General features: G+C 43.0%; 1 protein-coding gene across 1 annotated transcript in view; it reads left to right on the top strand.

Annotated features, from left to right (window-relative positions):
• UGGT2 (UDP-glucose glycoprotein glucosyltransferase 2) overlaps positions 1 to 14,218 on the top strand; it is a 218,606-nt gene that overhangs the window by 26,251 nt on the left and 178,137 nt on the right. The window contains exons 7-8 of the mRNA XM_069970680.1: positions 7,760 to 7,832; positions 9,825 to 9,925. Coding sequence (XP_069826781.1) covers positions 7,760 to 7,832; positions 9,825 to 9,925 — 174 coding nt within the window. The remainder of the gene's footprint in view (positions 1 to 7,759; positions 7,833 to 9,824; positions 9,926 to 14,218) is intronic.

Raw genomic sequence — 14,218 nt, 5'->3', positions numbered from 1 at the left:
AGGCGTCCTTTTTTTCTAATACATAAACAGTATATATAGCTTCCAGTAGGGTGTTCCGCATGTTTATCTCCCTTGATTCTGTGGGTGACTGCAAGCATATTTGTGTTTTGCTGGGCAGTAGGACACTCATTTTATCAATTTTTTTTTATTTTGTTGTCACCTGCAAGTGTAGGGTAAGGGTAGGAGAAGTTTTCAGGTCGAGAGGTAAGATCAGCATATCCCTTCAGGGCACAACAGGACCTCCCTTACCTTCTTCCCAATCCTAGTAAGCGTTTCCTAGATTCTTCTCCAGTTTTTCTTTTTTTGATATAGGTAAGGTTTTTAGCAGCAAATTATTAAAGGCTTAGTTTTATAAATTGCCTTGCCTTAAGCATAACAAGACAGTTTGGACATCTCTATGCTTACAATATTTCGGGACAGTTTGGGATTGCACCTCAGGGCACAGAGCACAGTACAGTGTGTACATAATACATGAGCTGCTCCTTTGGGCACCAAGTAAGGGCAACTTAATTTTATTTTTCTGGGACCCTGTGTGATCTGTACAAGCCTTTCTTTATCCATATTAGTAATATGCGTATTTTTCTTTAAATCAGGCATGGAGAACCTTTGGCCCTCCAGTTGTTGCAAAACTAAAATTCCCATCATGCCAGGACAACCAAAGCTAAAGCTTTGGCTGTCCAGGCATGATGGGAATCGTAGTTTTGCAACAGCTGGAGGGCCGAAGGTTCCCCTTGCCTGCTTTAACCCCTTAACAACGCATGATGGTTATACCAGTCATGCGGCCGTAAAGGGGGATCAGAGAGGGCTCCTGGCGTGAGCCCTCTCTGCAGCCCGTGATCCCCAGTTGCTATGTGCAGCCAGGGACCGCAGGTCTTAGCCGCCGCGGCCGGCTAATTAACTATTCAAATGCAGCTGTCAAAGCTGACAGCTGCATTTGAATAGCATCTGTGCCCCCTGTCCCTGGTGTCTAGTGGGGGACCTCCCCCCTGCGATGCAATCGCGAAGGGGAGATCCGTTCTAATGAGCCAACCAGGGCTCAGCGTCAGAATGACGCTGATCCCGGCTCGGCAATCCATTTAGATGGTCTGCAGCAGACCATTATAATAGACCACCGATCTGATGGGATCAGTGCTCTATTATATACACAGCATTGATCTCAATGGGAGATCAGTGCTGTGTATATAGAAGTCCCCCAGGGGGCTTCTTATTACTGTATGTGAAAAAAAAAATAAAGTGTTTTTATTAATAAATAACCCCCTCCCCTAATAAAAGTCCAAATCACCCCCCTTTTTCCATTTTATAAATAAAAATAAATAAATAAACAAACATGTTTGGTATCGTAGCGTGCATAATCGCCCGAAATATAAATTTATTTAATTCATGAACCCTCATGGTAAAAGGCGTAAACTCAAAAAAATTCCAAAGTGCAAAATTGCGCATTTTTGATCGCATCAAATTCAGAAAAATTATAATAAAAAGTGATCAAAAAGTCGCATATGCGCAATAAAGGTACTGATAAAAAGTACAGATCATGGCACAAAAAATGACACCTCACACAGCCCCATAGACCAAAGGATAAAAGCTCTATAAGCCTGGGAATGGAGCGATTTTAAGGAACGTTTATTTTCTGTAAAAGGCTTTATTTTTTTACAAGCCATCAATTAATATAAAAGTTATACAAGTTGCAAATCGTTTTAATCGTACCAACTTGAGAAACCTATATAACATGTCAGTTTTTCCATAAGACATACGGCGTAAAAACGCCAATTTCACCACGGATATAATTATTTTTTTTTCAGATTTCGCAGCATATTTTATGCAAAAATTCAGCCTGTTATTGCAAAGTACAATTAGTGACACAAAAAATTAGGCCTCATGTGGGTCCTTAGGTGTAAAAATGCAACTGCTGTGGCCTTATATACACAAGGAAAAAAAAACAAACGCTAAAATGAAAATTAGCCCGGTCCTTAAGGGGTTAAATCTTAATTTTTTCTTATTTTGGGGTGATATTTGGGGCACTTCAGAACCAATTACTAGTTTTCCATAGATGTATGGGCTGATATAATGGTCCCCCTAGAACCAATCATATGTTGATGGACCACTGTATTATATTGATTCCATAAATAATGTATTCAATAAGGATATGTTAAATATACTTAAATATAAATTCAAAATGAAAACAAACAAAATTCAAAATGAAAACAAACACCCAGGCCCTGACAGCTAAAAACTGACTGGTACTCAAGTAGTTTAGAAAGTTGCTAAACATTTTGGTGTACAATCCCTAGGCTTTAAAGTGACGCTGTCACCCCGTTTTTTAAATTTTACATCATTAAACATTTGTAAAGGGTTTATTTTGGATTTTCCATACCTTATTTTATATATTGTGTAATGATGCTACTTGAGGTAAAAAGAAATCTTTTATCTCGTCCTAACTGCGCCACCAGGGCGGGGCTTGTCCTCCCAAGCGCCACTTATCTCCACCACTTTGCCGTCATAGACTCCGCCCCCATCGTGACGGCATATCTTGCTGCCGCTCTGCTCTGCCGTTTGTCAAGTCGTGCCTAAGAGCGGACACATTGTTCTCTGCATACTGCGCCTGCATCCTCCTCATTGCTGGCTCAGGCACACTCGATCTGTGATGGAGGGCTGTCCCAGGAAGGCTGTGCCTTGCGCTCGCACAGCCCGCGATGCTGTGCGGCGCTGGCACAATGGGGCATAGATGCTCCTCTCCTGATAGCCTATTGCGGCAACTGTGAGTGCGGTCGCAAAGGCTATGAATCGATGTGGTGGTGATGCGCAGCGCGGTCCGGCATTGAAGCTGCCCTGCTCCTGCGCCCGGCCCATGGTGTCATCCAGCAGGGCGTTGGGCATTAAAGCTGCCCTGCTCCTACTTCCGTTGTGTGTGTGCCCTGCCGGATGACACTGAGGGTTGAGCGGGCGCTGGCACAGCCAAACAAGAGCAGTGCGGCATCACTGCCCGACTGCCTGCCACATGCCAGGTGATATCAGGGCCTTTGTGGGGGGAGGCACAGCTGAGCAGGCCAGCATTCCTGCCCCACGCCAGGTGATATCGCAAGCTGTGCGGGGGGAGGGACGGCCAATCAGTAGCAGGGCAGCATCACTGCCCGATCACGTCGCCCCCTTGCCTGATGGCACCACGGGCCAGGCGCAGGAGCAGGGCAGCTTCAATGCCGGACTGCGCCTGCGCATCACCACCACATTGATTCACAGCCTTTGCGGCTGCACTCACAGTCGCCGCAATAGGCTATCAGGAGAGGAGCATCTGTGCCCCACTGTGCTAGCGCAGCACAGCATTGCGGGCTGTGCGAGCGCAAGGCACAACCTTCCTGGGACAGCCCTCCATCACAGATTGAGTGCGCCTGCGCCAGCAATGAGGAGGACGCAGGCGCAGTATGCAGGGAACAATGTGTCCGCTCTGAGGCCCGACTTGACAAACGGCAGAGCAGAGCGGCAGCAAGATATGACGTCACAATGGGGGCGGAGTCTATGACGGCAAAGTGGGCGGAGATAAGTGACGCTTGGGAGGACAAGCCCCGCCCTGGTGGCGCAGTTAGGACGAGATAAAAGATTACTTTTTACCTCAAGTAGCACCATTACACAATATATAAAATAAGGTATGGAAAATCCAAAATTAACCCTTTACAAATGTTTAATGATATAAAATTGGAAAAACGGGGTGACAGTGTCACTTTAAGGCTATGCCTATTACCTCTAGTTTGTGGTTTTAATCTACAGTATATTCATCTTCTGTGCATATCCTTTTGCTTTTTATATAGCTCTCTTACAGTATATATCTAAAAATTGAACACCTACACCATTGGGTTCAGTCAGTAAAATAATGGCTAGAAAAAATATTGACATGGAAAATTCCACCTTATTCTTATACTGTAGAAACTCTTCCCCTGTCTATGTATTTTCGCTTTGGGAGTTTCAATGACCTTTTATGTACAAGCAATTTTCAGTTACAGTTTTTCTCTAATAATGTGGTGTGTCCAAAAGTCTCATAGACCAAAACCAGAGATTGCAGTAAATCAGATGTAAATTACTTTCTGCCTGGCAAAGCACTAGATCAAATCGAAATGCTCATGTTTTGTCTACTAGAAGAGAGCAGCCAGCCCTTTGGAAAGGACACAGAAGGACACTGAATTCTTGACACATTAGGCTTCACTGTTACTGTAATTATGTTCTCTGCGCTTTGTTCTGACAAGTTTCTCTGCTCTATGTACGGACACTTCCTCCCAAATGCTAACCTCCTGCTACATGATCTTTTCTACATAATCATGTACATTCTCTCATCCTTAGTATTCATTTTCTGTTTAGTGTCTTTGTGCCAAGATTCTTTGCAGCGCTGCCCTTTTCAGATTGGGAGGCATCTGTGTGCTCTGCTACCCTCTGGTGAAGCTCTTTAAAACTTTTAACAAGATGTTTTCTTAGCCCAACTAAAAAGCCTCGTCTTGTTAAAAGTAACTCTCTGGGTAGCATTTTTTCCACATTGTTTCCACAATGTACATTGCTGTATAGAAAATCATGACAAACCTGACTGATTTAAAGTGTACCTGGTAGATTTTTAAACACCTGCATGGTTTGGTACGATTTAACCCTTGTGATACAATGATTTAACTTTTATAGCAAGGAGTGTGTGGAAAGACAGGTTTCTGACATGTTAACAGATTGCTGTTACTTAACCCAAGCTTTCTTTCTCAATTCTTCAGATAGCACTAACCAAGGGCCCTTCACACAGCCGGATAATCTTTCCGTATTTCTTATCAGGAAATCCAGACGGATTTCCAAGTCCATAGGCTCACGTTAGTTTTTTACATTTGATTTTTCCTGAAGGGTGTAGAATTTTGTCCAGAATTCTATGGGAACAGCGGAATTTCGTACACTTTCTGATGCAGGAAAGCATCTGGAATTCGGGTGACAGGCCTTGGTGGATGACTGATGGATGACAGGTAGACACAGCGCCCATACAGCGGACTGGGGAGGACAGACTGCAGCTGGAGCACCCTGGGAGCAGACTATACATGATCCTGCCCTTCAGCCTCTTACCTCCCCAGCACTGCTGCTGTGGGGGACACCTTGGCAAGAGCCCCGAGAAGAGCAGGCTCCTACTACAGTTGCTTTTGATACTCTCCCTGGTGCCCTCCCCTGTTTCAAAGTGACCCCTGCTTTACCACCGACTCCTCCCTTTTGGCACCCTGCCCTTTGCTCCCCCCCTTCGACCTTGTGGCCCCTGCCTTATGCCTCCCCCCATCCTTGTGGCTCCTGCTTTATGCCCCTCCCCTTTTCTACCTTGTGGTCTTTGCCCAATTTGTGTGTGGTGGTCATTGCTGGGATGTATCAGGAAGGCAATTCCTGATGGTTTCCTGACATCATTTGGGGCCTCCTGATCAGGATTTCCTGACAGTAAAAACTTACACATGTGAAGGGAGCCTAAACTTTACCCTCACTTCCTTTGTTCCATCCTGGTCTCTCTGTTACTAGAGCCGGACTGAGTCTGTCAACAAGCAGTTAACAGCAGATTGCAGAGAAGTGAGACATCTAGTGGCTGAGAATTCAAAGTTTTTTTGTTTTTTTGAGAAAGAGAGAGAAGTCATTTTTGCTAAATAAAATTATTTACACAAACCATCAAATGGAGGGAAGTTGTTTAAAAGACAGTAGATTGCTAATGGGTCACTGATGATTAACAAAGTCATGACTAAAATTATTAATGGCGCTAGCATTATCATTAATTGCTGATGTTGTCGAGAATATGTATAAGGGTGCGCTCACATGTATGGGATCCGCAGCAGATTTGATGGTGCAGATATCAAATCTGCTGCGGATCCTGCACGTGTGAATGCACTCTAAAAGACATACTTTATTTTTCTGAAACTTTACCACATCTGTTTATTGGCTTTAGTCCCATTAAAGGGATAGTGCGGTGCTACACATTTATTCACTAAATAACACACATTACAAAGTTATACAACTTTTTAATGCGTTATTTAGGTGAATGCCCCCCTTCCCCTTCTTCCCCCCTGGCCCCAGAAGTGTGGTGCATTATACTTACCGAATTACTGTTGCCTCAGCCGCCATCTTGGGACAATGATGTAATCTTCAGGAGGCCGGACCACTCCAGCCCTACCTCATGCCGGCCCCCCTCTGGCGCGTCATCAGCTACTCTGCTGCTATTGGCTGAGCATAGTTATGCTCAGCCAACCATGGCTGAGCAGCTGATGCCGGGCTGGAGCGGTCCAGCCGGCCTCCTAAAGATAACGTCATTGTCCCAAGATGGTGGCTGGGGTTGACAGTAATTCGGTGAGTTTAATGCACCACACTTCCGGGGATGGGGGGAACTCAGGGAAGGGGGCCATTCACTTAAATAACACCCATCACAAAGTTGTATAACTTTGTAATGTGTGTTATTTAGTGAATAAATGTGTAGCACCACACTACCCCTTTAATTTGAATGGGTTGTAATATCAGGTAGAGCTCATAGACAGATTTAGGTCTCCTGTTTCTTAAAGTGATTTATCTATTTCTTTAAAGGGGTAGTGCGGCGGTAAAGAATTATTCACAGAATAACACACATTACAAAGTTATACAACTTTGTAAGGTATGTTATGTCTGTGAATGGCGCCCTTCCCCGTGTCCCCCCCACCCCACCCGTGTACCCGGAAGTGTGCTGCGCTATACGTTACCTGTCACGTGCCGACCACCGTCTCCGATCTTCAGGCAGTGACGTCTTCTTCGGCGGGCGAACAGCTCCGACTGTTCCGAATGCCAGCCGCCCTTTGCAGCGTCATCCGATGCTCAGCCGCGATTGGCTGAGCATAACTGTGCTCAGCCAATCGCGACTGAGCAGCTGATGATGTGGCCGCTCAGCCGCGATTGGCTGAGCACAGTTATGCTCAGCCGAAGAAGATGTCACTGACTGAAGATCGGAGACGGGGGTCGGCACGGGGGTCGGTAATGTATAGCGCACCACACTTCTGGGTACACGGGTGGGGGTGGTGGGACACGGGGAAGGGGGCCATTCACAGACATAACATACATTACAAAGTTGTATAACTTTGTAATGTTTGTTATTCTGTGAATAATTCTTTACCGCTGCACTACCCCTTTAAGGAGAACTCTGTCCGAAACTTTAAAGTCCATTTTTTTGTGCGGTGGGGCTATAATAAAGAAGAAATACTTACCTGTCCCCAGTCCCCCAATTGCTTCCTTTAGCTCCTGGTGCAGTAATGTTACAACACTGCTAAGAAATGCCCACTCAGCCAATCGGTGACTAAAGCGGGACACTGTAGTTCCTGCACATGGGTTGCGTGTTGTGACAACACAGGAACTAGAAAACATGAGACCAGAGACTTTCAGTACACTAGTGGCACTGCAGGGGCATGAGGACAGGTAAGTATAACTTCTTTATTATGTTCCCACCCCACCCTGCCAGCACTGGATTTAAAGTTTTGACAATTTTTTTTTTATGATAAATGAGGCTAAAAGTTTTGATAGGCTGGAATTTTTGTACTGAAAAAACCAACAATGCATAGACATGGCTGAGAGAAGCACGTAGCCGCATGCTTTACTTACCGCCTCGGCATTTGTTTCCTGCAATGATACAGCATGCCAATGATTAGGCTTATTTTAGCCCAGAAGAGACATTTGTCAGGCATTTGTTGTATCTTCTGCTGCTGTAGTAATTACATAACATGTTGTAACAACTGACATGTTGTTTTCTGATTTGTAAATGCAGCCATCAATTCTACCGACAAGTTATATGAAGGAATCACTGAAGATGTTCAAGGATTTTATTTTGACAAACTGATGTAAGTTTACAAACTGGCAATTATACTGTATCTGTGTGCATTGTGGAATTTTGTAAAACAGCATGCATGTGGTTAAGTGGTGGGAGCAGAATGTACATGTTACATCTGACAGATACATGTCAGACTCTTCCTGCGCTCTGCACAATCATTGTAGCTCAGGCAGGGCTCTGAAATGATTTGTCATTCTGTTATCAGGCAGACTGAGTAGTTTAGTATAAGCAGCTCAAGTACTGCACTCTCCTTGTGTGTGTGTGTGTGTGTGTGTGTGTGTATATATATATAGTGTGTTTATGTGTGTGTGTATATATATATATATATATATATATATATATATATATAATATATCCAAATTCAGGAATATTTACTTGTAGCTACTGTAGGTCTTGTTTGGTATGCTTCCATGTTGTCTGTTCTACAGATGACAGCCAGGTAAATGCGGAGGCACTCTCAACAACAGACTGCACAAGATTGTGCAAGCAATCATTTTAAGAGAAGACTGCTCTCCAGATAAGTGCTCTAGGTCAATACTATAACACAGTGAATAATAAAGTGGATTTCATGGGGAGCAGAAGCTCTTGACTCTTTCTAGCTATTTTTCCATGTATCCAAAATATACCCTCTGAGACTAGAGAGAGCCCATGTTTATCCTTATTATTGTATGTAGGCGGAGCCACGCCTGCCCCTGATAAAAGCTGCACAATGTCGCAGAAGGTCACACCAGAGTTTACCTCTTCAGGTAACTTCTTGCTGTTCCTGTTGCTACTCCATGACACACACAAACAAAAGCATGCCAAATGTATCGGTGGCACATCCAAAATCAAATACCAACCAAGTAAGTAAGTTAAAGTATGACAAAAATAAATTTTATTGGTACAAAACAACAAATGGGACACACAGGTTAAAAACACTTAAAATACCAAACCAATCGAACATTGTGCCGTGTATGATAAGCAAGGCACAAGGACAAGCTGACAAAAAAAGGTAAATAGGATCCTCACTGGTGCAAGTAATGTGTAATACAATAGACACAAGTGCAAAAGAGATGCAAGGCAAATAGAAAAAGGGCCGAAGCCCAACGGATGTATATCACCAGACAAGAGGATCTGTATCAGCGTCCACAGAACCCCACGCGTTCCGTCCCCGCTTGGGACTTTCTCAAGGGACCCTTGAGAAAGTCCCAAGCGGGGACGGAACGCGTGGGGTTCTGTGGACGCTGATACAGATCCTCTTGTCTGGTGATATACATCCGTTGGGCTTCGGCCCTTTTTCTATTTGCCTTGCATCTCTTTTGCACTTGTGTCTATTGTATTACACATTACTTGCACCAGTGAGGATCCTATTTACCTTTTTTTGTCAGCTTGTCCTTGTGCCTTGCTTATCAAACACGGCACAATGTTCGATTGGTTTGGTATTTTAAGTGTTTTTAACCTGTGTGTCCCATTTGTTGTTTTGTACCAATAAAATTTATTTTTGTCATACTTTAACTTACTTACTTGGTTGGTATTTGATTTTGGATGTGCCACCGATACATTTGGCATGCTTTTGTTTGTGAGTTTTGAATTTAGTTGATTCATGCCAATTCGGTTCGAGCACCCTAGATAGCTTACAGTGTGCTTATTTATTAAATACATCACATTGTGTGGGGTAGTGCCTTGTCCGCTCTTGTAGTTATACTCCATGACACACGGCACTTATTCATCTTAAGTGCCTGCTTATATAATACCAGCCAGCAAGCAAGAGAGCAGCAGATAATTAAGTTTTTTTGCAAGAATCCAAATGCAAAGTATTGAAATCCTACAGACACAGATATCTCCATATTCTGTATGGTAACTATGCTAAAGAAAATGCAGGAGAAAGGCACATATCTAATCAATTTCAGATTGCTTTCTCCACTAAATGCAGGTTGTTACTTTAAAGCAGTTGTATGCTATATTGTGTGCAGTATAATAACTTGTATTTAAAGCTCTTTATTTCTTTTGCTTTCATTCCAAGACAAATGTACCCGGATTTGAAAGACAATCTGGTTGAATTCCGAAAACATCTAATTGAAAGTACTAATGAAATGGTGCCATTAAAAGTCTGGGAGTTGCAAGGTAAGTTTTACGTACATATTTTTAATGGATGCTTACTTGTACTGTAAAAAGACTTAAAGTGTAACTGTCATTTAATTGTCATTTTTCAGAAATCTATAAATATCAGTAGTACGAGCGATTTTAAGAAACTCTGTAATAGTTTTTATTAAGCAAAAGGGTTTACTTCTGTACTCCAAAAGCTGTTTTCCCACCTCCTCCCTCACTTCAGACAAAGCAGGATTTCTGTGTCCATTATGGTCTATGGAGAGGGGAGGGGTCAAGGGGGATGAGTCAGCACGGAGAGGAGAAAGGCAGCCCTGCAAAACACTACAACCTGTGATCTCGCTCCAAGATAAGCACTGACCTTTCTGACCTGTGAATCCAGCATTTTGTGTGCCTAGACAGTCTGCAAACTGTACAGCTGCTTGTCTACTCTCCCTGCTCACTCATCCTCCTTGACCCCCTCCCTCCTCCATAGGTTATAATGGGACTCAGCAAACCTGTCTTCACTTTGCTCCTTTGTAATGAACTAAACAGAAGAAAAGAAAAATCCATGCCATATACAGATGAGCGGCACATCCACAAAGAATATATATATATGATGAAAATAAAGCCGAATGTAAACCAAAATATCTGTGTCACCAGTAGAATAGGTCCATGTCGGGGTCAAAAGAACCCCACACGTTCCGTTTCTAGCACGAGACTTTCTCAAGGATACTGGTATAGTGTGTAATGAAGACACTTTGCCTGATAATGCACAGATAAGAAGTGAGGGAGGAGGCTAGAAAAAAGCTTTTTGAGTACAGAACCCACCCTAATTAAAACTATTAGAGTTTCTAAAAATCGCTTGTACTATTGATTTCTGCAAAAAAAAATTAAATTTCAATTACATTTTAAAAGTCGAAATTAAAGGAACCTTCGTGAATGCAATGATTTATCTAAGTGATTACAATATTGGAGCCAAAGAAATGTTTATTGAGGAAAACTGAACAAATAAAAGGAGGCTCTAGTACCCTGTTGGGTCACATCTAGCCTGTATACAAGAGGAGATTGTACATGAAGGCATACAGGTTCTATATGGCATCCTGAGGCACATTTTCCCACAAACATTGCATCCAGGTCTGTAGATTCTGCACACTCGTAGTTTGTTAAAGCCAGTGTCCCAGTTGATCTCATAAGTGCTTTATTAGCAATAAATCTTGCAACTGGGCAGGCTAAGAAAAGATGCAATATGGAGAGACCCAAAGAATTGACATGCTGAACCCCGGCTCGGTAAGGAGAAGGGATCTTCCCTTCGCGATCGCATCACTGGGGGGGGGAGATCCCCCACTAGACACCAGGGAAAGGGCCGCAGCATACATTTAAATGCAGCTGTCAGTTTTGACAGCTGCATTTAAATGTATAATTTGCGAACGCCGCGATCGGACTGCGCCCGCTAATAGCCGCGTTCCCGGGCTACAAACAGCACCCGAGATCGTGGCGTTTCAGAGCGGGGTTGCCTTGCGACCCCTTTCTGAATGCCCCCACTGTATGTCCTGATGCGGGTAGGGGTTAAAAATGGATCTGTTAAACAGACCGCAAAAACACAGTTTGAACCCAGACTTATGCTGTGTTTACACAGACAGATTTATCTGACAGATTTTGGAAGCCAAAGCCAGGAATGGATTTGAAAATAGGATATATCCCAGTCTTTCCTTTATGAACTGATCCCTGTTTATAGTCTGTTCCTGGTTTGGGCTTCAAAGATCTGTCAGATAAATCTGTCTGTGTAAACGCACCATTAGAGATTCTTTTTTAATTGAACCCAGCAACCTGTAAATAGTGAGAATCAATTATGCCATTTCTTACTCTATTGCAGTGTTTCTGAACCTTTCTAAGCCAAGTACCCCTTAGGGGAAAGAAGGGGTATAGTTTGTACACAGTTTGTATTGTGCGCAAATGAGCTGGTTGACGTTTTGTTGTAGACATCGTGGGTTATGAAGTAGGCTGCTAATTTAACTTAAAGTGTAACTACCATTTTAAAAACTTCTTACATGTTATAGTGACATATCAGAAATATATATCGGTCGGGGTCCAGCTGCTGAGAACCACGTCGATAGCTAGTTACACTTTAAAGGGTTAGAGTTCTTTTTCCTTTTTCTACCCATTGAAGGCTGTCAATAATGGCTATGATGTTTAATTACAAATGTTGCCATTTGTTTCTTGCCCTTTAGTATATATTGAGCACAGAGGACTAATGTGAAAAATAATAATTTACCATGTAGTGCAGTAAAGTGCAGCTGCATTTTCCTGTGCCTTTTTTTTTTGCATGTACCAAAATAATACTTGTGCTTGATTTTATTTATTTGCTTCATGCATCATATTAAACCTTTCTCAGTTTATCAGTGGAAAGTTCCACAAAATTATCATCACAATGAAAAACTTATTCTCTTTAAAGAAATATGCATAATAGTAGGTATTTTCCATAATGAAAATGTCCAAAAGGAAATTACTTCATTATTGTTATGTCTATCCCTTAAAAGATAATTTCCTATAATGAAAACCTCCAATGTGTCAGATATAGTAATGATTTTAACTTGTTATGGTGGGTAATTCCCTCCACTGATACCAATGGTGATAGAAAATTCACCTCAAATGTATAGACAGCATATCTCTCAAATAACTCTTAACAAAAATAAGAAACGTAAATTGTGTCCTTTGCCAATAAGCGCAGTTACAGAGAGGCTGTGCTTCCACATATGCATTTAGAATGTGTTCCAAACACAATGGAATCCACTGCCCTATTTTGCGGCTTTTGGGTAAGAAATAGGGTTGAGGTTTTCAGCGCATTTGGAATGCATTCCTTTCTCATATTGTACAGCCTTTACTCAGGACATCTGGTATCCATATAGACAAATAACACCGAGCCAATTGTAGGCACAGATTTACCCAGTATGGTGGAATATGATGGAAACCACTTTTTCTTATTGTTTATTCCTGCATTAAAATGCCAGGAGAACCCCAGGTAAAATGTGAGTTCTCAGCACAATTGTGTTTTCTATATTTGACTGGAAGCACCAAAAATACAACAGGTACTGGCTGGGAGTTCTCTGGTGTAACAAGCATCAGGTTTATTAAGATTACAAGACTCTTAAAGGAGAATTCCTGGCGGGGGTGATTTGTGGAATGCCAGGGAGGGAGAGGGTGAAAGAATAAACATAACGGGACCGGAGCTGCGGGATACTGGCATCAGCGCTGGAGCAGGGGAGGTGGGAGCATGCTACTTCTTTCATCCTACCTGGCACTCTGCCAAAAAATACCCCAGCCTGGAATTCCCCTTTAATACATTTGGCACATCTCACGTATTGTCTGCGTGCTTTCAGCTGGAGTAGACTTGTGGTATTTTTTTACATAGATTTTCTACCATAACTTTATTTAGGATAAGCTTCAAATAAGGACCTGTATTCCTCATGATAAAATAATTCAGGAACATCGTTACTTATAGTTCTTTCTTGTGCCCATCATCTGTTATCCTTACTAAAAATGTATGACTAAATAACCAAGTGGGCATTACCAGCTTTCATTGTATAGTATCGGACAAGGTAGTGACATGCACCCAACTGGTAACGCCCAGTTGTCTCTTTTATCATTACTTTACAGCAAAAACAATGGAGAAATGACACAATAAACAGCAATAAGCAAAGCCCTCTTTAAAGGGACAGTGTCACATTTTTGAAAAAAATTTAATAAAAGGTAATAAGAAAAAATAGGTGTTTTGCATTTTTTTTATTTTTTTTTTGCATAGGGCTTGAGTGTCTTTTAATCAAATGAATGTATGCACAGGGGGCTGCCATTTTAATAGTGTCTGTGTGTGACGTCATTTCACGACACACACACAGACACTATACGGCACCTCCATAACATTAGAGTGAACCGACGGAGTCCGTCTGGTTCACTTAAACTGGAGGCTCCGTCGCTGTGTACTGCGCATGTGCATAGACATGTGCAGTACACAGCTGAATTAACTGGGGCGGGGTGTCGGCGCCATTTTTTTGAAGTCCCAGGAACGAGAACGGGGGAGGAGAGAAACCGCACAGAGAGTAGACAGGAGAGCTCTGTGCAGCTCTCTCCCCTCCCCAGCCTCCCCAAACAGTGTCGCACTGGCCCGCGGACCGCTCCCACTAACCTTCCAGCAGACCAGCCAGGGGTGGGCTGGATAGGACGGTCCCCCCAGTACAGTTACGGGGATGCGGTGAGCTTTCGGCACGGACAGGCTGTAATACACCGGCCCGGAAGCTCACAGCTGCTGCCCCTCAGTGCCCGGACTTCTCTCCT

This window comes from Dendropsophus ebraccatus, chromosome 5 (genome assembly GCF_027789765.1).
Source record: "Dendropsophus ebraccatus isolate aDenEbr1 chromosome 5, aDenEbr1.pat, whole genome shotgun sequence".
NCBI classification, from domain to species: domain Eukaryota; kingdom Metazoa; phylum Chordata; class Amphibia; order Anura; family Hylidae; genus Dendropsophus; species Dendropsophus ebraccatus.
Note: the sequence above shows the minus strand (reverse complement) of the source record. Positions and strands in the feature narration are given on the sequence as shown.